This window comes from Euprymna scolopes, chromosome 46 (assembly GCF_053919585.1).
Source record: "Euprymna scolopes isolate OS-2025 chromosome 46, ASM5391958v1, whole genome shotgun sequence".
Classification (NCBI taxonomy): Eukaryota; Metazoa; Mollusca; class Cephalopoda; order Sepiida; family Sepiolidae; genus Euprymna; species Euprymna scolopes.
In genome coordinates, this window is record NC_136527.1 from 58,645,666 (window position 1) to 58,671,188 (window position 25,523).

A 25,523-nucleotide genomic window follows, 5' to 3' on the forward strand; every position below is an offset into this window, starting at 1 on the left:
AAACAATATATATATTTTTTTTAATTATCATACAGTATATGACAATATTATAACAAATTAGAAATCTTAATTATTTTTACAAGAATTATCATACAATATCTTACAATATTTATTACAATTAAATTAGAAATCTTAACTATTTTTACAAAAATTATCATACAATATCTTACAATATTTATAATAATGAAATTAAAAATCTTAACTATTTTTACAAGAATTATCATACAATATCTTACAATATTTATTGCAATTAAATAAAACGATTTTTACAAAAATTATCATACAATATCTTACAATATTTATAACAATTAAATTAGAAATTTAAACTATTTAAAAAAATTATTATACAATACGTTACAATATTTATAACAAATAAGAAATCTTAATTATTTTTACAAAAATTATAATTCAATATCTTACAATATTTATGACAATTTAATAAGAAATTTTACGTATTGTTACTAGAATTATCATACAATATGTTACAATATTTATAACAATTAAATTAGAAATTTTAATTTTTTTACAAGAATTATCATACAATATCTTACAATATTTAAAAAAATCAAATTAGAAATGTCAACTATTTTTACAAAAATTATCATACTATACGTTACAATATTTATAACGATGAAATTAAAAATGTTAATTATTTTTACAAAAATTGTCATACAATATGTTACAATATTTTTAACAATTAAATTAGAAATCTTAAGTATTTTTCAAAAATTATACAAATGTTACAATAGTTATAACTATTAAATTAGAAATCTTAACTATTTTTAAAAAAATTATCATACAATATGTTACAATATTTACAACAAATAAATTAGAAATATTTTTTATTTTTACAAAAATTATCATACAATATGTTACAATACTTATAACAATTTCATTAAAAAACTAAATTTTATTGGAAATGGTGCGAATGGGGAACAACCACAACAACCAGTTGTACTGGCAATTAGGAGCACACAAGTGGGTAAACTGACTTGCTATCCCTACTCATAATTGAGCAAGTAAATTTGGACCCATTAGCTCGTCTTTAATTAACTTTTTTATCACTTCAATCTGGTGTGTTGCAGGGGACATGTTAAAATATGGTGTGGAGTTTATATTGGGGCTCATATAATGTAGACATGTATAACAGAATACAAAGGTAGTGATGATGATGATGATGATAGAAATATATATATATCAGTTTTATATATACTGACTGGCGATGTATACAAGTTCTTTTAACACAGTAGGAGAGATACATAATCTTATGATGGCGGAGTGCACACACACACACACACACACACACACACACTAATTGAAAGGCTGTTATACAAAGTTCGTTTACAAGATGATGATAGACAAAACACATTCACCTGATGACACGAAATTATCGATGCTGATTCTTTAGTTCACTTGGCCGAATTGAGAATCCGAGATCCTAATATTCGAATTGAGAATTCGAGATCCTAATATTCGAATTGAGAATTCAAGCTCCTTTTTGCTATGACATTAGAAGTGTGCTTCCCAAACGTTATCAATTCACGTGGCTAATGCATACGTTTGTCCAAAACACACTTCACAAAGAATTCTCAGCTAACCTATTTTCTAACCTATTTTCTATCTTTTACAATGTTTAATTCGTATTGTTCATTCTTTTTAGCTGACATTTTTAATTCAGTTTTCATAAAAGAACGAACAATCAATTCTTTTTACAATATAAACAACATCCAACTATTTTATTATTATATATTTTATTATTTTATATTTTATTATTTTATATCTAACTATTTTATATGGAATTTAACAATAGGTCAATTCTAACATTCCAATTTTTAAATCTTTTTTTGAACCAGGCTTACAAGGTTCGAGTCTCAGCTTATCCTAATCTCATTTTCCACTTTTCTAATGTTCTTATTTACAGGAAAAGGGGAAAAAAGCCCTTTTTCCTGTAACAGATTAGTCCCTGTCTAAATGCTTTAAAAACACTGCTATTTATCACCAACACCTCTGCCCTCTAATCAACCAAAATTTTATAATTCTTTCCCTTAATTTTAATTGAATCAGAATTTGATGCGACATGTTACTGACAATGTGCATTGGTATGCGTTCCATTTGTCAGGTGTTGCACAAATGGAGCATCCCCGTTTTCCTGGTCTGCTCGTTGCAGAATCTCTGTATCTTGCCTACCTTATCACAACAGTAACACATAATTATCTGCCTCTTTGCTTCTCTCTAGTTTTAAATACTAGTCCCCTATTATCTACTTGGTTTATTCTTTTGTGTCAATCTCCATATGTTCAGTGACTAGCTGGACCCATAGCCTTAACTAGAAACTGCTGTCTTGTGTGACAAACCTCCATAAGCTCGTCTTCATACTCTTGCCTTGCTTCAAGCTAGATCTTCCATTAAACTTCTGATAAACCACTTTCATGTGGCTCATGTCTCATCACAACCATCTTCAACTCCCTTTCCCAAAGACCCTCTATAAAGAATCCCAATGCCTGTTTTCTAACTAGTCTGCTTTCTCTGGTCTATCACATTATAAGCACCTTCTGCTAATATAAGGCCCTGTCAGTGGGGCATTAGAATATGCCGACTGCGTCCCTGCAGAGGGTAAAAGTCCCTCAATGGGGGTCCTGGATATGACCTTAAACTATATCCAGTGGTGAGGCCCCAGCTTGTGGGCTTTGGGGAGTGTGGAGCCACCCTTTAATTACCATTGCTCCCAGGTCCACTCTGACCCGGAGTGGTAGTACCTGTTAGGGTCCCAACTATGGGTTAAATAGAAACTGACGTGAAAACAACAAATATATTCTATTAAAAAAAATTTTCTTCAATCTTTGGATTCGGCATTAAATAACCCGAAAAGGGTTGATATGCCGTAAAACAAAAACAACCAACCAAAAAAAATCTGCTAATATAACTATCCTTTGCATATAATCCTGTGTCCCTTGTAACCTATTCTGTCTCATGTTCGTTAATTTGGCTAAATATTTGTTAGGATTTGCAACGATTCCAAAGTAGTCCTTTTACCCATGTTAGACAACAAAAGTTTAACATGAATCTGTTTAGGAATAATCCAATCAGGCCACTGGTGGTTAGTAGAGCTATCTGACAATTTTTCTCATCCACTGCGCCGGTCACCCTAAAATACCACTTTACATCATCAACTCACCTCCTGTAACAACCGTCCATTCTATTTTCCAACGAAACTATTTTCCTAAGAAGATATTCCCCTCTTATCCATGTTGTTACTGACCCTAGTGCCTTTATTAATTCTGAAGTCTTTGTACAAAATTTGAAAATAGTTGCTCTGCAATTACAACAAAGGCATACTACTGAGGAAAGAACAAGATAATAATACTTCTCAATATCAATTGTTCAGAAATATGGAAGAGAAAAACATAATTAGTTTAACAAATCTTCAGCATACATATTGGTAGGTGTGTCAGAAATTTCGTGAAAAATATTGAATAATTCCACCCCGTTTTTCCAAGCTTATAACTACTCGAAAAATGTAATTCAAGCCTTAATTTTTTTTTCAATTAAAGGAGCTAGGATCAAAGTTTCATTAAAAACAAAACAAAAAAAAACCCAAACAACATATTTATTTTTAATTTAAACTTCGGACTTTACAGGTAAATTTCTAAAAACACTACTTTCTTTGTTTTAAATTTGAATATATTATTTATTGATCTTTTATCTTCAATTTGTGATATATAACACTTTGGTGAGTAAATTAATTATTTACTTTTTAATAGACATTTCAAAATGGGGGTCGTGAATTAAAAAAAACGTTTGTCTAAAATATTATGTTCGGTTTATTGGAAAGAGCATAAAATTTCACATTGACCCTGAAAATATCGTAAAAATTGAATCAATAGAAAAATTTTGATAGATTTTTAAAGTTTAAAAATTTAAAAATACTGAGCTTGTAAAATTCAATTAATTTCATTACTGTTTTTTAAGAAATAAAAAAAATATTTCTATTACTTTTAAAACAACTTTAATAGTTTATTTTGGAAGTATAATCCATAAAAAAAAATAAACAACCTACTTTTAACAGAGAAATTACGAATTTTTTATATTTTATTCACAGGTTTGTGTTAGGGTATGTCAAAAATTCCTACAAAAATTCTGATACACCTAACATATCGGTTTTGCTGTATCTTTCGCATCTAATATATATATATATATGTTTTTCTTTGTCATCTTTTGCATGTAATATATATATATATATATATAGAGAGAGAGAGAGAGAGAGAGTCTTTTTCTTTATCTTTTGCATGTAATAAATATATATGTGTATGTGTGTGTGTTTGCATGTAATGAATATATATATATATATATATATATATATATATATATATATATATATATATATAATACCATAAGGTAGGTTACATTTGATTTTTATCCTTATGTAATTATATAGGATAAAACATTGACTGTTTTTTCGTTTTCCTCAACTTCACCCTTTTTTATAGTGTGTGTCCATTTCGTCTTTGTTATAATAACTGGTAAAAAATGGCAAAGGCAAAATGTATTTGTATGTTGTGCAACCAATGTTTTTCAGTGAAAACCTCGTTCGTTTTTGTATAAAATTTATAAAATATTTGTTTTTTTCTTTATTGCTTCACATGTGTGCCCCCAGTTGGAGATAGTGTTGACTTGGAGGTGTTTAGATGCTTGTGCGATGTTGATTACCACCTGACTGTGGGCATATTTCATATTTTTTTTTATCTCTGGGCTATATATGTGGCTTGCTTTTTGATTATGCATAGCCTTGGACAGCTGCATATGTCAAATATTTGACCTTTAACTACTAACAATATCAATTCTGACAACCTGACCCCAGCATTTCGTGCATTTTCTACCAGCTATCATGCACACATACATTTTCAACACATGACAGCAAGAACATTAAATCTTGTCTCTTTTACTTTCCCAGACTTGATACATTACGTGGGGTTAACATCATTAAAAGAGTCTCATAGCACCTTATATATTTCTTAATATCTTTAAATATATAGCATGTCTCATAGTACCTTATATATTTCTTAATATCTTTAAATATATAGCATGTCTCATAGCACCTTATATATTTCTTAATATCTTTAAATATATAGCATGTATCTAAACTTCAATTCTCACACACTTTTATCTAAGAACAAAATGAGAGCATGTATTAAATAAGGGGTTTTATTCAAGCGTACAAATTTGTGAGTTCAAAAGAAAGGTTCCCAAATTGCACCTGAATAAGATTGGAGGTAACATAGAAACATTGTGAAAAGAAAACCCAAATGGGAACAGTATTCTGAAGAATCCAAATAATCGATCCTTATTTCTAACATGAAGAAACTTATAGATGTTTAGTTAAATATTTGAAAATAGAAACACAATAATTTTGTAAACTAACCAGTATTGAATAAAACTATACTCATATGTATTTTTATAATTTATTTTATATTTCCAGATTTGCAACAATGAAAGGAAATCCAGTAATAAGAAAGACCTTACTTCATTGGAGATTTAAAAGGGTTTAAAATAATTAGAAATTTCTTCAAATAATTTTCTAAAGTTGAATTTTAAAAACTTCATTGCATGTACTTTTGTGAAATATGATGCAAGCAAACATGGGAGGCAAACCGCATTCTTGTGAAGTATGTGGTTCCTCTTTTGCAAAGAAGTCATATTTGTTGCGTCATATGAAAACACATACAAGAGACAAATCACATTCTTGTGAAGTATGTGGATCTTTGTTTGCATGGAAGTCAAATTTGTTGAGTCATATGAAAACACATACAGGAGAGAAACCACATTCTTGTGAAGTATGTGGTTCTTTGTTTGCATGGAAGTCAAATTTGTTGAGTCATATGAATACACATACAGGAGAGAAACCACATTCTTGTAAAGTATGTGGTTCTTTGTTTGCATCGAAGTCAGCTTTAGTGAACCATATTAAAACACATACGGGAGAGAAACCATATTCTTGTGAAGTCTGTGGTGTTTCTTTTGCACGGAAGTCAATGCTGGTGCGTCATATGACAATACATACGGGAGAGAAACCACATTCTTGTGAAGTATGTGGATCTTTGTTTGCACGGAAGTCACATTTGTTGCGTCATATGAAAACACATACGGGAGAGAAACCACATTCTTGTGAAGTATGTGGATCTTTGTTTGCACGGAAGTCACAATTGTTGTGTCATATGAAAACACATACGGGAGAGAAACCACATTCTTGTGAAGTATGCGGTTCTAATTTTGCACACAAGTCATATTTGTCTGCTCATATGAAAACACATACGGGAGAGAAACCATATTCTTGTGAAGTATGTGGTTCTTCTTTTGCAAAGAAGTGGTATTTGTTGTGTCATATGAGAACACATATTGGAGACAAACCATATTCTTGTGAAATATGTGGTTCTTCTTTTGCGTGGAAGTCAACTTTGACGAATCATATGAAAACACATACAGGAGAGAAACCATATTTTTGTAAAGTATGTGGATTTTTGTTAGCAATGAAGTCAACTTTGTTGCGTCATATGAAAACACATACGGGAGAATAACCACATTCTTTTGAAGTATGTGGTTCTTTTGCACAGCAGTCAACTTTGTTGTGTCATGAAAACACATACGAGAGAAAAACATATTCTTATGAAGTATGTGGTTCTTTTACACATAAAATCAACTTTGTTGAATCATAGAATCTCACAGACAGGAGAAAGAACGTGGTTTAGGCCTCACTGAAATAAACCACGCATACCGAGCTTCAGTGGTAAGCATAGGATCATATATCAAATGTTCTTCTGATCCCAAAATAAAAATGGTGAATGAACATCACACCAAATGTTTGCTGGACAACACAATGGAAGAATATGACAATCCAGCAACCCTAATCGCCTGAAAGAAGAGAAAGTATACAAAAAGGGAACTGAAGACAAGACTAGAAGGATGGCAACAACATAAGAGAGCAGGCAGGTTCATGGAAGAACTGAATAAGAGCTACATTGACAAAGAGGCCTCACTACAATGGCTTAAAAGTGATAAATTTCCATTTGATGAAGAACGATTAATTATAGCTGCACAAGACCAAGGCTTACTCACAAATGGATTTAAGAAAATGGCTGGTCTACAAAAAACCGACTACTGGAGATTCTGTCACTCAGCTGTTGAAAGCCCAAGCCACCTAATGTCTGGATGCAAGATCCTTCTAGCCGATGGTCATTACACTGCTAGCCACAACAAAGTATGTAGATACTTACACTGCAACTAGATAGGTCGTCGAACATCTGAGAATATGAACCACCACCGATAACATTAAATGGAAAAGTGACCATGTTCTACGACAAAGACATACAGGCAGGCAGATACATAAAAGACAAGGCCATCAAACCAGATATAGTAATATGGTACAAGCCCGAAAGGACTGCACTCATTATCGACGTCACAGTTCCAAACGACTTTGGTCTTAATAGAGCAGAACGGGAAAAGATAACAAAATATCAGGACCTAAAAAATGATCTAAAAACAACATGGTCTCTGAAAGAAATAAACATTATACCAGTTGTGACAGGAGCAACTGGCCTAATAAAAAAGAACCTTCAAAAATACTTAGAAGCAACCCCGGGAAAACCAAGCTATAAGGAAATACAGATAGCAGCCATAAAGGGAACAGTATCTATTTTTAAAAGAGCCCTCGGATATAAATTTAAACTGTAATAGAATCAAGTGATGGCCCCCAGACAGGAGCCCCTTAATCTCTTCTGACTAACAAAAATAAAATAAGAGAAGAGAAAAACCATATTTTGTGAACTATGTTGTTTTTCTTTTGTATTTTAGTCATATGAAAAAACATATGGAATACAAACTTGTTAAAAAATATGATTCTCATTTTGCCTAGAAGTTTAATTTGTTGGTCCTATGAAAACACATAGGAGAAAATATCTGACGATCATCCAAAATCCATACCGTACAATGATATACAGAACAAATTTTATCACAGAACCTGTCAAACATTTTGCACAAGGCTGTCTTACAAATATGACAAAATCAGAAATCGAGTTTTCTACAGGAATTACTTTAAACAGTTGTTAAAAATACTCGAGAATTTGGATTCCAGAGAATTTTTAAAATGTGCTAAACAATGACATGACATGTTCTTTATAGACAGGCTTAAAAGATTATTGCTCCACTATGATCAGGACAGAATTATAATGATTGCTCACGATCAAAGTTTGATGACCAATGCTTCTAAGAAATAGGTAGTGTGAGCCATTTGACACCGAGCTGTCAAGTTTTGTTAAAGGATGGCTCCTAAACAATCGAATGTGTAAATATATCAACATGATGATCTGTAAAATGTTGAATATTGAATGTGTAAATATATCAACATGATGATCTGTAAAATGTTGAATATTGAATGTGTAAATATATCAACATGATGATCTGTAAAATGTTGAATATCGAATGTGTAAATATATCAACATGATGATCTGTAAAATGTTGAATATTGAATGTGTAAATATATCAACATGATGATTTGTAAAATGTTGAATATTGAATGTGTAAATATATCAACATGATAATCTGTAAAATGTTGAATATTGAATGTGTAAATATATCAACATGATGATCTGTAAAATGTTGAATATTGAATGTGTAAATATATCAACATGATGATTTGTAAAATGTTGAATATTGAATGTGTAAATATATCAACATGATGATTTGTAAAATGTTGAATATTGAATGTGTAAATATATCAACATGATGATTTGTAAAATGTTGAATATTGAATGTGTAAATATATAAACATGATGATTTGTAAAATGTTGAATATTGAATGCTGTGGAAAGTCCTGGGAACAAAAGTTGGACATGGCACACATCATATACTATGAATACGATTTCTACAGTTACATGCTAAGAAAATGGAGCTATTAAAGCTTACATAATGATACAGCACAAAAATGAAAAAAAATGCAAAGTTAGGTTATGCCTCTAATAATACAATAATAATAAACAGTTGTCGCACTATATCTCAGTGCCACAGTTGTAGTAGTCGCTATCACAGCTTTCCTGCATAATTTGGCCAGGTGATAATTTGGCTGTAGGCGGAAGGATACACAGAAATGCAATTCCCTTTCTTTGATCGACCTCTTTTCATCCGGACAGCATGAGGTGAGTACATATTTTCTGTCACTCTGTAAATGAGAGGAGGAGGAGGAGCACCCCCTCCTCTCATTATTAGTTAGGTTAGTTACTTTAATTTTGAAGATTATCACTTAAAAATTGTCTTTGTGTATATATTGTATACATTTTTTAGAAAAAATAGTTAATTGTATTCCTCAAATATTACGATTGTGTTGTGTTTTCTTGTGTCGGCCATAAATATCTCCATTAAACAACAAAGCAGTCTGGAGGACAACGAAAGGAGATTCCAACCAGAATGCCACCAGGGTGAAGATGTCATTTTGAGAGAATGAAAGAGCCACACACCCACATCCAACATCTCAGGTATGGTTTTCTTCTTGATAGACAGACCCTAATGGCTGGCCCATTTTCACATATTCATGGGACCGTTTCTAAGACATTTAGTGTAACACTTGAGGCCAGTCACATGCCAGTGACTGGTTGATTGTGTTATAAATGGTGCCCAATAACCAGGATGTATTTTTTAAAGTATAGAAATAATCTCGACCCTGCCAGGTTTTAGTCGGTTACGGCACCATCTGTTATAGAGTGAGATGAACAAATAAGTAAAGACCAGGGTCTTATGTACGTTATTGAAGAAAAACTGGAATATTTTGAAAATCTGGATTCCAGTAATTATAGTAGCAAATCAAATTAGACAAAAAAAGATTTAAAAACTACCTGGAAAATATATCTGGTGAACCAAGCGCAAGAGAGATTCAAACAATTTCACAAAAAACGATTGGAAAATTCTAAGAAGTATTTAGACACAATGCCTAGAATCGATAACCGGAATAATAAATGTCTATCGAATATGAATTCATATCGTAATAAAATCAAGTGTAAGTTCCAGGAGGATTGCTTCAAAATAACTAAAGTATAAAGTTTAACTAACAATTTATCAAGTTCGACACTCTATTGTCAAAACCTTTAATTCAAAAACTAAACACTATCGTAAAAACTTCCAGCTACACAACTCGACATTCTGTTGTATAACTTCCAACTCCAAAAACTACACTCTGTTGTGAAAACCTCCAAATCCGCAACTCAACACTTTTTTGTTAAAACTATAAACCCCATAACTCGATATTCCGTTGTCAGATCGTCCGATTCTAAAACTTGACACTGTTTCAAGTTGACATAGCACGTCTTCTAACACGTCCTCTATTTGCTGTTTTTATTCACTTATTTTATTTGCATGACCGTCAACCATAAAACCAACTGGGTGTAACTATTTGTTTTTTGTTACAATACCGACCTTTTGAAGCACACACACAAGCAAAGTTTCGATTTTCATTACAAAGTAAAATAAGAAAAACTAAAAAGCCATATTTTTGTAATGTATGTGGCTCTTCTCTAAAAAGAGAAAAGAATAGAATCATTTGATTATGTTTATATATTTTTTTAAAAACGTTTTGGTTCTCAGGTAAACCACCTGAAAGAACATACAGCCTTTTATGCCGATGTCACGTTTGAACATTTTTTACCTTTCCAAATTTAATACATCTCAATAAAACGTCTATTTTATATCGAGTATTAATGTCTAAATATCTATTTGATGTTTTAGTCTTCTATCCTTATTTTCATAAAATATTGTGAAAGATCTTTTAAATACAAGGAACGTACAATAAATAACGACCCTGCCCCATTTTATTTGTCTAATCTAGGAGAAATGGTGCATATACAATGATCTATATCTCTATGGGTCATACAAATTACAACTTTGAACTGATAATTGTTCCTGATTTACAAGTGTGAAATAAGTGTGAAATGGGTCTGTCAAGTGTCATGCAGTGATCAGTTGTCTTATTTGAAATCACGCACACCACAAGAATTTTTGGATGAAACTAAAAGAAACGATATATATATATATATATATATATATATTCATATTATTCTTGTAAAACGTTGTCATTGTGAATTTCAATATGTCAGGAAATCCTAGATCTGGTTGCCCTTTATTTGTCATTGAAAAAGCAACTGCTATTCATGGCGACGGATCGACACATCCAAAAAAATGCTGTTGGCAACGTCATGCTGGAATTCTTCTTGGCCAAAAAAGAGACGAGAGATTTCCTGGCAAAGTTTACCATAATTATAGGAGTTTATTATGCTTCACTGTTAAGGAAATTAAATAAAGCTATAAAAATCAAGCAGGCTAGATCAGCAAATATGCCCATATATGACACCAATCCACAACGTACATTGTTTGAGATCAGAAACGCAGACGTTTATGAAATCATCTCCCATGCACTTTGCATCACCTTGCACCATTCGAATAGTGCAGGTTGACCTTTATACAACATAGAGCATTAGCATAGAAGTCCTAGTTGTGGATGGATATTTACTGGGATTTGATTTATTGCTTAGACTGGACGCAATCAAGCGACTGTGAGAAGTAGCTGTCTCTAGTGCAGGAGCGGTGACCTTTTCCACATTTTATTAAGGCCAGTTTTGTTGCTATCACTATTACCAAGCCTGACTGCCAAATATGACCAAGATACTCAGAAGTGGACTACATCGTGGAAATGGGCTGGTGACCAACCTCCACTTACATTGAGAAATAGACTTGCAGAGGATCCAGCACTAACACCGATTCGTGATGATTACGATTGGGAATTGCAGGTGTGGATTGATAATGGTTGGTTCCTCCAAAAGGTCTAATTCCTCTCATGGCTGTTGTACAGGAGAATAAACAGAAAGTGCGTTCTATTATGGATTATTGGGAGCTGAATGAGTATGTGGATGTGCATTCTTCCAACGTGGATGTTTGCTTACAGAAATTGAGGGAGTGGCGACAACAGGGACCAAACGTTGCAGTGCTGGACCTACGCCGAGCCTATTTGTAAGTACATGTTGACAAATCTCTGTGGCCGTTCCAAACAGTAAAAATTAAGGGACAGCGATATTGTCTTACCAGCCTCGGATTCGGGCTGAACGTTGCCCCTCTAATAATGCGGGCCTTTGTTAATACTGTCCTCAGTCAGGATAAGAATATAAATGAGGCTACATCCTCATATATTGATGGCATTTTTGTGAATGAAAGCATATGTTCGGCAACCCGTGTAAAGGAACATTTGGAGAAGTTTGGCCTGGAAAGCAAGACTCCAGAACAGTTGAGACTGAGCTCACGTGTATTGGGATAACCTGTCCAAGAGGAGAACGGAAAATTGTTATGGCGGCATGGCAGTGGCCTTCCGACAGTACCTAATAGACTTACTTGCCGAATTGTGTTTTCAGTGTGCGGGACACTGACTGGTCATTTCCCAGTGTGTGGCTGGTTGCGTATCGCCACAGCATTTTTGAAACGAAGGGCAAATATGATCACAACTGGATGGGATGACAAAGTGCAAGACCCTATTCTAGCACGGATGATCAAAGACATTTGTTCGAGAGCAGCCTAGGAATATCCAGTAAAAGGTGACTAGTGTATCTGTGGAGAAGAAGTCACAGTATGGGTGGATGCCAGTTCTATTGCTACAAGCGTGGTTGTGGAAAGCAACGGTTCTGTGGCGGAGGATGCAAGCTGGCTCCGCACAGTGCATGAAGACAAACATAAACTTAGCTTAGCTTGATGCTGTGCTGCGAGGCGTCAACCTTGCATTACAGTGGAAAGCTAAAACCTTATAGTTTCGGTTTTGATTCTAGTTGGTGGAAACAAAGTAATGTTTTCTTTATAAACTTTTTTAATTATGACTCTATTAAAGGATATGCGAAATCTGGACGAATTAGGATAGTATATTTAAACGTATTTGCTGCGAAGGCAATGGCGGGTTCTCCCTCTCACTGATATATATATATATATATATATATATATATATATATATATATATATATACATACATACATACGAGCGCATTTAAATATATTTGGTTTTACTAAGAAGTCTGTTTTTTACATATATGTCTAGAAAAACTATATGGGTAAAAAAGAACACAAGTTTAATAAATAAATAAATATCGAGTAAAGAACATGATTGATGGAGAGGTAAGCAGAAATAACAAATGATTGAATGGTTGTTTAAAAGAAAGTGATAAGTCGGCGAAAAGTATTAATTCAGACGAGTTTAGAAAACGTACCAAAATTGCCTGTGTCTATTGGTGAATAACTGACACCTTGTCTGGACAGACGAGAGTACACACCAAAGCAGCCTCGAAAATGTTAATCAGGTGTCGTCTCTCCACGCTTCGAGATTTGGTCTAACAATCGACATGAGGCTCATCAAGTCTCATGATAACAGAGCTGACCAACTTGAGGCAACAGAACCCAGAGAACTTGTGTGCGCTGTGGCTGCAGAACTTGAACACGACTCTCAGATACAGACAATTCATCAGTCCAGTGGACATCCTGGTGTGAAAAGGACGTTGTACTTTGTAAAGTTGGTCAATCCAACAATAACTGAAACTCAAGTGCAGTCAGTGGTTGGGGATTTTAAAGAATGCCAATCCATAGATCCAGCTCTGGTGCATTGGAAGCTAGGTAGGTAGGCTTAACGTCACGGACACTTGGAGTAGGGTTGCTATGGATATAACCCATTTCGGTACTCAAGTGTACTTGACATTGATAGATTGTGGTCCCAACTGTTTTGCCATTTGGAGGCAGTTGTACTGACAGGATTCAGCTAGCATCATTAAGGAGTTGCAGAGTATATTTTGCAAAAGGGGGCCACCGACCGAATTACTCACAGATAATGGTGCATTTTGTGGAAAGACAATTGCTGATTTTACACAAATGTGGGGCGTGCACATTCGATTTCGGTGTGCCCACGTACCCTTCGGAAATGGTATAACTGAGTGATCCCATTGCACTATAAAGTGCATTGCAGACAGAACAGGGTACATGATCTTGGAGGCAGTGTACTGGTACAACGTCACGCCTAAAGATGACAAGACAGCCATGACAGCACCTGTAAATATGCTGTACAATTATAGGATCTGTATCAAAGGTATTGATGAAGTGAGGGTGCCCGAAACCGCAGTGGCTAATCTGTCCAAGGAAGGGGATGCAGTTTGGGTGAAGAATCCGGGGGGAAAGTGCACAACGCAGTTCGATACAGGAACAGGGACAAAAATATATAGTCAACATTCAATATCAGTTGATGGAACACCACACCACATAAAAGATGTGCACCCAGCATGCCGACATGACGTTATAATCAATAATGTACTCAATTATTCAGATGACGAAGACCCACTGCTGTACGAATGGCCAGATGTCGAAAGCTCTTCAGAAAATGTTGAGGATCCAAAGCAGAACGAGTTTAATGATCTGGCTAACGAAGACACCACTGAGGAAGTTTCTGAATCTGTACCATTAAGGCGAAGTACCCAGACGAAATAGCCTGCCCAGCATTGTCATATGTGTGATCTCGAGATCAGGGAGAAGTGTGACGAGTATGCGCAAAAGCGCACAAAAAGTATGAGTTTTGTGTGCCTGTGTTGGGGAGCAAACTTGGGACCGTTAGATTACAAAGAAAAACGTTTGTGAGCGATACTCGCATTACCGCAACAATTGGGTTCGAATGACGGCTATGAAATTCAAGCTGAAACAAAGATTGTGATTCGTTTCTGTTTTTTTTCGGTCGGTCGACTGTTGAAAAGAACTTTGTGAAGAGTGCGACGTTTGTGAGAAGAAAGAAGTCGAAAGAACTGATTCGTTCAAATTTTTAAATAATTTCTGGCATGTATATCGCTTAACACAAATTATTTAGCTTTCTCCTCCCTCGTGCTGCAACATTTTATTCTCACCAAATCAGAGATTTATAGCGGTAGATGTGTCGTCAGTAGCAACAAGTCTGGTTGATGTCGGCGAGTTTCTTGCGATAAGTTAATGACGGCATCGGCAACGAGGGTGGTGTATTTGCAGTATGTTGGTGTCAGCGACAATGGTGATATATTTTGCAGTATGTTATTGTCGGCAATAATGATCATGTATTTTGCAGTATGTTGCTGTCGGCAATAATGGTGATGTATTTCGCAATATGTTGCTGTCGGCAATAATGGCAATGTGTTCGCAGTATGTTGGTGTCAGTGATGATGGTAATGTATTTCGCAGTATGTCGGTGTCAGGGACAATGGAGAGATATTCACAGTATGTTCATGTCAGTGACGACAGCGATGTATTCCTAGTAAGTTGGTGTTGGTGACAACGATGCTGAGACGATCCCCTAGGATGGTAAGACTGCCTCGTGGTCGAAGGAGGGGTTCCTTTTATAATCGGTCTTTGGCTCGAATCACATCAAAAAATGTTTCATTTTTTGTGTTTCTGATTGGTCAGTAAGTCATGTTTTCTGATCACATGGTATGTCGCCTACTACGTCCATATGGACACAGCAGTTTTGTTTTTGTTCTTTACATAGTATGCATAGGCGTAATCGAAATTGTGTACGTGACTGAAATTTTAATGTGAGGTGAAATGCATACACAATTGCACTTTTTTCTTAACAGAGTGGATCATACAGTAATTGAGTGATTGATCTTTTATATAACAAAGGCTCCCGCAAATCTCAATCAGATTTGTAATCTACATTCGTGGAATGCCTTTAGTTCATGACAAAGTCCTTGAAGCGGGCAGGGAGTCGCCCTCTCATTATTCTTGCTGGGGTGGAATTCTGTCTGTATTGCCCCCCTCTAATGTAGGATGTATCTTGGGAGTTAGTGCTGGGTCATTTGATGGCCGCTGTGTGGTATTATCTGGGTGGTTGGTACATGGTGGGGGAAGTGTGGATCTACTGCATGGCGGTCGAGAAGCCAAGCGTCTGATATGTGCTTGGTGGATACAGGCTGTATTGCCCTTTTCATTTTGTACCTGGTACATCACATCATTTGATTTTATGACTTATGACAGTAAGAGGTTGTTTACTTTTTCTTAAGTATATATGCTTAGTTTTGCTTAGATTGACATAATTTTGAATAATAATTGATTGAATAATTTTATCCGTTCATCATCTTGAATAAGTCAATCACATTTGAAAAATCGTTTCCTTTATAAAAGCAGATAAAGTTAATCGAAAGCAGATTATAAAATAAAGACGTAAGTATTACTACATGAATTTAGTATTGATTTTTGTGCATTTGCAGAATACGTTAAAAATGTAAAAGAGATAACTACATTTACTAAGCGAATAATCCTAATGAAAATATTGATTTATCGTTGAAATTTTTTCTGCCAATTTTTTTTGTTTTCAATACTGACATGAAAACATGAAAAAATCACTTATCGTTTAGCAAAGAAACAAATAATAGTTTTCTAAATTTTGTTTTTAACTGTTTCACAAGTTTAAAGTAAAACGAAATTGTCTTTTTATTTTTTCAACGATTACTTTATAGTTTTTCGTGGGTGCTAAAAACGAATATATACTTAAAAATGGCGCAGAGAATTAGTTTTTATGATATGAGGAAATTACTTTTTCAAATAGTGGGGATCAGGTTTCTATATAAATTTAACTTAAAATAAGCCCTCACTTTCTGGCCACATGGTGATAATTTTCTTTTTGGCCTGCTTGAAAGCCGTTTTGGTGAATTGGTATTTACTTTCTGCCTTGACAATCATCTTTAACTTTACAACTTCGATAGGTTTTCGGGTATGCTGAAAACGAATATTGCATGTAAATTTGCTGTAAACAAGTAGGTATCTGGATATTCTCTATTATCAGTGGTGCCGGTGCCCAATTAAGTATTTACTTGCACATACAGAATTGGCCATCTCTGATAACATAAGGAATTACATTCCTTAATATTTGGAAAACTACTTGTTTGTGGCAAATATATCTGCGCACTTGCACATACAAAAATGATCACCACTGATAACATAAGGAATGGCACTTATCTGTATACAGATTATACTTTATTTTTGGTCTTTAATGTCTTTGTGTCTTTATTGAAAGATGAAATTAGAAAATAAAATAAAAATACCTTTTGCTCAAAAAACAATGGTTGCTCATTTTACATTTAATTCATATTTAAATGCGATCCCTCACTTTTTGAAAAATCTTTCATATCATGTAAACTATTTCTCTGCACTATTTTTTGAAATATATATTCATTTTCATCTCTCTTAAAAACTTATAAAAGTCATCATTGTAAAGGCCTTTGGGAGGTTCATAAAAATTCTAGACCTTGACCAAAACAACAAACCTTACAAATAGTTTTGACTAAATTAAAAAAAATAATCATGATTTTTAAACAAATTACAATATTACGATTCTGAATTTTTTAGTATTCAGATTATTTTTTGTATTATTTAGATGATTAAGACTACTGTTTTCATCTTGAGTTTTATTTATTGGGCAAACATTGTAAAAATAACACTTGTTGAATATTTACTTACCGGATTGTGATAGTACACTTTAACTTTAATTCTGTTTTGAAAAATAAAGGCGATATAAAATTAAACTATTTCGTATTTTGGCGAACATTATTTGTGATAGATGAAAAGATTGGAATTATTATTAATGGGTTTTCATAAGTGGATGAACTGCATTTGTAATGTGCTTAGCTTGACTGAGAAATGGTCTTTTATTTGGTTAGCTAGAAGGGAAATTGACTTTTAGCTGCAATCATCACAACTTACAAACGAAATATTCAAAATCTCAAACCGTGACGTGTCGCTACTTTTGCTATAGAAATAATGATTTCCATATAGCCTTGAGGAACTGCTTTTGTATAAAAATAACTGAATACTTTTAATTATTACAAATAAAATAAAAATGATTAAAAAAACTTTTGTATAAAAATAACTGAATACTTTCAATTATCACAAATAAAATAAAAATGTGATTAATAGTAAGGTTTATTGCTCAATAGTAGAGAACCTGGCAAAGTCTCTGGGATTTTTTGATTTCGAATCTCACTGATCAGTTAAAGAGATGAGAATATGTAATGTACCTCCTGCACTCGAACCATGCATTTAAAAAAAACTCAGACCTGCACATTGTCTGATACCATCGCAGGAACAAAGTAAGATGGAAGGACATTAAAATATGATGTAGTATTTTTTTAGGTGGATACAAAAGCATTTATTCCAGTCATTTCCAACAATGCACTTCACTGTGTTTTAAAATATCACTTCCACATCGAACATGTCTGTTAGAAATGCCCTTTTTGTATGTGCCATTTTCCTCACCTGCATTTCTACTTTTTCAACCATGCATCACATTTGTCTTCTCACTGTATATGAGTCAAAACACGTCTGTCTTTTCTCATCATGTCCTTTTTTCTGCCTTTTTCTCTTCTCCTCGTGACATCAGCATGTGCACATGCTTTATTTGCATATGTGCTAAGATGGCAGCTGCTTATATTTTCATTAGTCAGCTATCCTACAGCTGCTCCTGATTTTCTCACATGAGCGCAATGCATGTTATATTAGAAGAACGTGTGCTTTTAGATAGCTGAATTATATATGCAGCATTTAAATAAAATCTTGATTTTATTTAAATGCTGCATATATAATGGATTGAGCCACACATGTGCGATGTTGATTGCCAGCTGAGTGTAAGCTTCTTTGTTCTTTGCCTTTTCTTTTGGGTTATATATGTGACCTGCTTTTTGCACGTGCGCTCACCTTCATCAGCTGCATGCATCAAATAGTTGACCTTTCTATCTGCTGATATCAATACTGACAACCTGAGCTCATCACTCCATGCGTTTGTTACAAACTGTCATGTGTGGCTTTGTGTTGGTGCATAGTCAACACACGCCATCCCTCCCCTGTATTTTCAAAAACATATTCATATATTAATACTGACAACCTGAGCTCATCACTGCAGCTGCTGCTTATTTTCTCACATGAGCATCATGCACGTTATCTTACAAGAGCATATGCGTTTGGATAGCTGAATTATATATGCAGCATTTAAATACTATCTGAGTATTATATCTCTAATTTCTTTCATAATTTATTTCAGCTGGTGAGACCCTTCTGGAAAGTTGTTTAATCCAGGGATTTTGAAAGTTGTTTAAGAAAAACTGAGATTATTTTAGTTTTTCAATAAGTGTGATTCATGATTCATTTTTCTTGGTGTTGGATTGTATGTTTTAGTGTTAATTCTTTTTGTTATTTATTACTACTGTTGTTACTCCACTTTTGCTTTTATTATGGTCTTTTATTTTTATTCTGGTTATGACTGAAGGAAGGCTTGTGTTCATGGAAATTAAATAAGGAGCCGTTATCCCCCTCTTGTTACTTGTATGAACTTTTATCTTTCTTTCGACTATGAGTAAAAGAACCTGTGTATCTATCTTTTAGATCCCTAGCCATGTGTTTGTTATGAAATTTGAATACGTTTCAAATGTTACCTTTGATAATCATCTGGGAGGATGTAAGCAAGTAAACTTTTAATCCCATTCCTCATCTTGAGGACAAAGAGGATAAACTGCTAGTGATGAGGTTTTGCTTGGAGTCTAAAAGTATATGAAACATGCTACAGGAGGAAAATGTTGATTCCTTTCATATTATACCTTTCTTAACCCCTAAAATCATGTGATTAAAAACAACAAAATACATTAAGACAGTTCTAATTAACATACATGATTACTTTTACTACCACTGACGATATCAATACTGACCTCATCACTCTATGCGTTTGTTACGAGCTATCATGTGTGGCTTTGTGTGTGTGCATATTCAACACACGCCATCCCTCCTCTCTCTATATTCAAAAAAATATTCACATATATTTTTCCCATCAGCCTCAACGCACTGTCTATTTACACTTCTTTTTTCACAATCCAACAAAACATTACAAGACAAAACAAATACAATAATGAAACTGTCCAACAAACATAATCAGTATAAAATATATACATATTCTTTTTTAAATAAACAAAACACAATTATAACACAAAATAACCAACAATATATATAAGTGGTCAGTCCTAAAAGGACGTCATTTCAGAGTAGCATAAAAAAGCTTTTTTCCTACAATCATATGAACCTAATAAAAATTCCTTCTTTTCTCTACCTGCATAGGTAAAACTCTCCTCTGTCCATATAGGAAGAACACGAGAAAGAAGTGGCAATTGAACGATTGTCTTGATCATGATTGGTCCTAGTGATGAGGTTTTGGTTGGAGTCTTAGAGTATATGAAACGTGCTACAGGAGGAAAATGTTGGTTCCGTTCGTATTTCACCTCTCTTAGCCATCCTCAAATTATGTGATTAAAAACAAGAAAATACATTTCGACATCTCTAATTAAAATACATGACTACTTTTATATTGATAACGTAACCCCATCATCCCATGGATTTGCTACAAGTTTTCATGTGTGGTTTTGTGTGTGTGCACGTTCAACAGACGTCATACCTCCCCTCTCTATTTTCAAAAAAATATTCACATATTTTTTCCATTTTCTGCGTCTCTCCGTTTCATCAATTTACAATTCTTTTTTTACAATTCAACAAAACAATACAAAACAAATAAAATAATGAAAGTGTCCAACAATATGAATCAGTATAAAATATATATGTATATATATATATTCTTTTTCAAATCAACAATACACAATTACAAAACAAAATAACAACAAACATTGTACATTTCAAATCAGTGCTGAATGCATTCCATTGGTCACTTTTCCATTCAGTATGAAATTTGCATATTTTTTCTTTCGTTTTTTGTTTTGTATGGGTTGAAGTAAAAATTATACATGGAGAAGAACAATGAAGACTAAGCTAGCTTTTGAAAACCGCGCATATGTATAATATGTAGTAATAAATAGTGATAACATCTAAAAACAAATGAATTCCTAAAATTCCTACTATGGTTAGAGTCCTTGGTAAAATCCAATTGTAAGTTACATACTCCTGAACCTTGAAGTCTCAATCCTCAGTGAGATTTAAAATAGAATTTCAAATTTTAAATGTTTTAGTAAATGAGAGTAATATGTTCTTTGTTTTGTTGTTAGCGATGACTGGAATAATTCCCAAAACAACAATTCTTCCAAATTATACCTATAGTTAAAAAAACCCTACTAAATCCCAGAAAATCATGCAAAGAAGAAGTAGTCTTATTACCCATCTGGATAGAAAACACATACATATCTCACTCCTTCATACTAAAAAGTGAAGTTCGACAAAATACACCTGAATATATTGGATTTTTGGCTTTTATATATATATAGACTAGCAGGGCTACCCGGCGTTGCTCGGGACCGTATAAACAATGAAAAAACAAAAGCAGATATTGAACATGTTTTATTCTTAGGGGAGAGGAATCTTTCATCTCTATGTATTATTTGTTTTATCTACCCTAGGACTGGTATTGTTCATGTTTTATCCCTAGCATAGGTAATTTACAGCATGTGTATGAAATTGTTTTACCTTAGGGAGAAGAGAACAGGTAATATACAACATAATGTGTCTATATTACATCCCTGGCAACGCCTAGAAACCAGCTAGAACATGTATTTCAGTCAATCTATATTACATCCTGGGCTATGCCGGGAAACCAGCTAATCTCTATTTAGTGACTTGACCACCAAAATACCTCCCTAAGTGTGTCCTTTCTTTTGAACTTATAAGATATAGGTATCTAGAAATGTGTGTGAAATTTTGTTGAATGCATTGTTCACTATGATTTTCTTATTGTTCTACACAATATCAACTGTAGCGAAATAAAACAGTAAACTTAGTGTAGTGTTAGAATAAAGAGCAAAGGAAAAAATTAGAATCATATTCTGTAATTGCAAATCTAAATTTGCTAGCGTGTACCAGTATTTGCCAGGTTGTGGAAATTTGGAATTTAAAACATATGTAGTGGCCTTTTCCTAGATACCTATTGCTAAAAATTATACTTTCATTTTGTTAGAAAAATCTCTCTTCGGATGCCCTGCATCATCCAAAATAAAAACAAATATTTTTATAATTGTTTCAAGAATCCAAATAATAAATAATCAATCCTCATATGTAAAATGAAGAAACGTAATGAATGAATGTAAAGATTTTTAGTTAAATATTTGAAAATAGAAACGAAATGAATGAATGTAAAGATTTTTAGTTAAATATTTGAAAATAGAAACGAAATGAATGAATGTAAAGATTTTTAGTTAAATATTTGAAAATAGAAACGAAATGAATGAATGTAAAGATTTTTAGTTAAATATTTGAAAATAGAAACAATTTTGTTAACAAACCAGTATTGATTAAAACTATAGTCATTTTCTGAATTTCATTAATAATAAATTTATATTTATAAAAATTAACATAATAAATTCAATTTCACTAAATGAAATGTATTTTTACTAATTTACTTTATATTTTCAGAATTTGCAACAGTGAAAAGAACCCCATTAAAGCATCAGAAGGTCTTTCCTCATTGGTGACTTTAATAAGTTTAAAATAATTAAATTTCTTCATATAAATTTTCTAAAGTCGTGGAATTAGATGTGAGAGAACATCGGAGACAAACCTCATTCTTGTGAAGTATGTGGTAATTCATTTGCATGGAAGTCACGTTTGTTGAGTTATATGAAAACACATACAGGAGAAAAACGAGAACATACAGCATGCCAATAAAAATAAAATTACTGCCATCAACCATTCTGAGAAGCTCCCAGAATGACAGCCTCTCAATAGTATACGAACATCAAGAGACAAGAGCCAGCAAAACAACATCAGTCACCCAGCTGGCTAAGAGTTTTTGGTCAGGGCTATCTCTCAGATGAGGACAAAACACCAAACAAGTGTGCCACAGAAATAGCAAGAAAGAGCCGGCAGAAATATACCGAGACCTTTCAACAGATGAACCTTAAAGAATGGGACCAACATCAGCAAAGTATTTGGGGGGGGGAAATCTCTCAGGAATACATCGATAAAGAAGGTTCCTTGGACTGGCTCAAAAAGGAACCCCTCCACCACGATCAGGAAAGGGTCATAATGGCTGCTCAAGACCAGGGATTGATGACCAATGCATTCAAGAAGATGGCAGGGATCAGTAATGACAATAAATGCAGGTTCTACCATACAGAATTGGAAAGTATTGGTCATTAGGGCAGGTCGATTTGCAACTTTTTTCAGAAAATCAACATGGAACTGGTGATGATAGTTGGGATTTGATGTGATAAGAACAAATACCAAAAATTCGATTCCTATCTTGAACAGAAAATTGAGCATTTAATTTTAAAAATCGTGTAGAAAAATGCTGAAAAATCCTTAATTTTCATAGCATTTTTCACAACACTGACTTTGAAATGTCACTATTTTTATAAAATATTAAATTAAAATTGATATATTTATATCAAATACATTGAAAGAAAAATAAATACATGAATTATAATTTTAATTATGAATCACAATTAGCAAAATATCAACTTTTACTGCATTGATTAAACAAAAATTGTAAAAAAGCTAATTAGCAAATAAGTCTTTTAAATTTCACAATTCAAAAAGATATGTGGAGATGTATTATACAATATAACAACTTGATACAATGTACAGAACCAAGTATTTTTATTTGTTATTAGAGGCAATAATATAAACTTATAATAGAACTAAATTATTCTGCATAATTTCCTTTTGAGGAAAATGAAGGTCTTATTTGCTGGCACGATGACTTTGTAATAATGTGTCTATGTCTTGCTTCCTGCACATATACAACTTTTTGAGAAAAATCAAATTTGATCAGTGTATGGCTGCAAAATTGATGGGAGCAGTATTTTTCGTTTTTTTTCGGGGGGAGTTGTTCACTATTTCTGGAAAAACAACACACGAAAAAAAAACAATTATTTGAGAAAACTTATTTTTTATATTTTTGCGATTAATATGAATAAAAAAACTAACTATTGTTTGGGTAAAGTAAGAAAACTAATAAAATTTTATGAATAAATATTTATTTATCTAATTGACAAAATCGTTTGAATGCCCTCTTCTCTCACATTCAATTCATCTGAGTTTATCATCGATATTATATTTTCCGGAAGTAGTGCAAAAGCACTATATTTTGAACAGTTTAAAACAGTAATTTGGATTTCAGTTAACTGTTTTGTTCTCTGAATCATATTAAAATATACTGTTGTTGGTTAAAAAAAATATTGTCGGTTTTGATCTCAAACCAACTAACTGCATAGACTTGGATGATAAATTTGACCAAAATGTTTAATTTATCATAGTGTTTGATGATGGACAACTCTAGTCCATAAACACATTAATCTTGTGGCTTATGTTAGCCATCTTCCTTGATTCAAGGGCCCAATTTTCTAAGTTAACTTCTCCACAAGAAATGCCAACAGCATACTCAAAAAGTAGCCTCTGGTCTTCACACTTAAATTATTTGTTTCTTCTGCTGTCAGATAATGATGATCAGGAGGGCACTAATTTTTTAGAATTCTACTTGAGGCAAATCTTGATCATTATTGATACAAAGTTTCCCCAAAGGACCAGTAAATGTTGTTAGGCTTTTTGTTGTTCCATCAATTAATTTAAAAATTGCTGTAAATGGCACTTCTTCTAGAGGAACCTGATATCTCACTACTGATGCAATTCTCTATCTATATAAAAGCCAAGTACGTCCAAGGATGGAGTACTGTTGCCATATCTGGGAAGGAGCTGCTAAAAACAGCCTATCCTGCCTTGACAGAGTACAAAATAGACTTCGGGTCTTAGTGGGGGATGCCCTTTTCTCTACCCTGCAACCTCTCTCCCACAGAAGAGACGTTGCGAGTCTATCCATGTTTTATCGTTATTTCCATGGCAGGTGCTCGTCTGAACTCCAATCTCTGGTCCCCCCTTGCCAGTCTTTCATGAAAAACACCCGTCTAGCTGAATCCACTGTGAAAAATTTCCCACACTCTATATCTGTGCCTAAATCAAAACGCGGATTCCATGAACAAAGCTTCTTTCTTAGAACTGCACGCCTGTGGAACTTTGTTCCGCCTGCCTGCTTCCCACCTGACTACAACTTGGATGTCTTCAAGTCCAACGTTAACAAATTCTTAATGAACCGCCCCCTTAAGTAAACACTTCATAAAATCTCCACACTTGCAATAACCCTTATCCCTGAGTGGCTTCCAGGCCTTGATAAGTGGTGATCACTGTGTAAAAAAAAAAAAAAATGGGAAAATTTGTATGTTTGTTTTCACTTTGATTGCTGCAAGAGATTTCCTGTCAATCTGTTTGTCCCTCTTATAGCAAAATATATTGACTTTCTGTCCTATATAATGTTACTTTAACAAGGGTATTTTTGGATTAACTGCTTGCCAAATACTAATTATTTCCTTGGCAATTAACTTAGAAATCTCACTATTTTTTAAGTGGGATAACTGTTTTTGAGGAAATAACTAAACTGGATGACTTGTCGTGAAGTTGGGGGTGCTGTTTCATCCAAATGACAAG

At 33.6% G+C, this 25,523-nt stretch overlaps 1 protein-coding gene and 1 long non-coding RNA gene across 2 annotated transcripts in view; both read left to right on the top strand.

The window, feature by feature from the left end:
* Positions 1 to 6,932, top strand: part of LOC145270113 (uncharacterized) — a 30,793-nt gene extending 23,861 nt beyond the window's left edge. Inside the window, exon 2 of the mRNA XM_080125716.1 lies at positions 5,477 to 6,932. Within this exon, the coding sequence (XP_079981842.1) occupies positions 5,622 to 6,572 (951 nt within the window). The 5' untranslated portion in view covers positions 5,477 to 5,621 and the 3' untranslated portion in view covers positions 6,573 to 6,932. The remainder of the gene's footprint in view (positions 1 to 5,476) is intronic.
* Positions 6,933 to 8,546: 1,614 nt separating this feature from the next.
* LOC145270114 (uncharacterized) lies at positions 8,547 to 24,042 on the top strand. Its single transcript, XR_013865306.1, has 2 exons — positions 8,547 to 9,185; positions 22,458 to 24,042. It is a non-coding gene; the product is annotated as an uncharacterized LOC145270114 (long non-coding RNA).
* Positions 24,043 to 25,523: the final 1,481 nt, after the last annotated feature.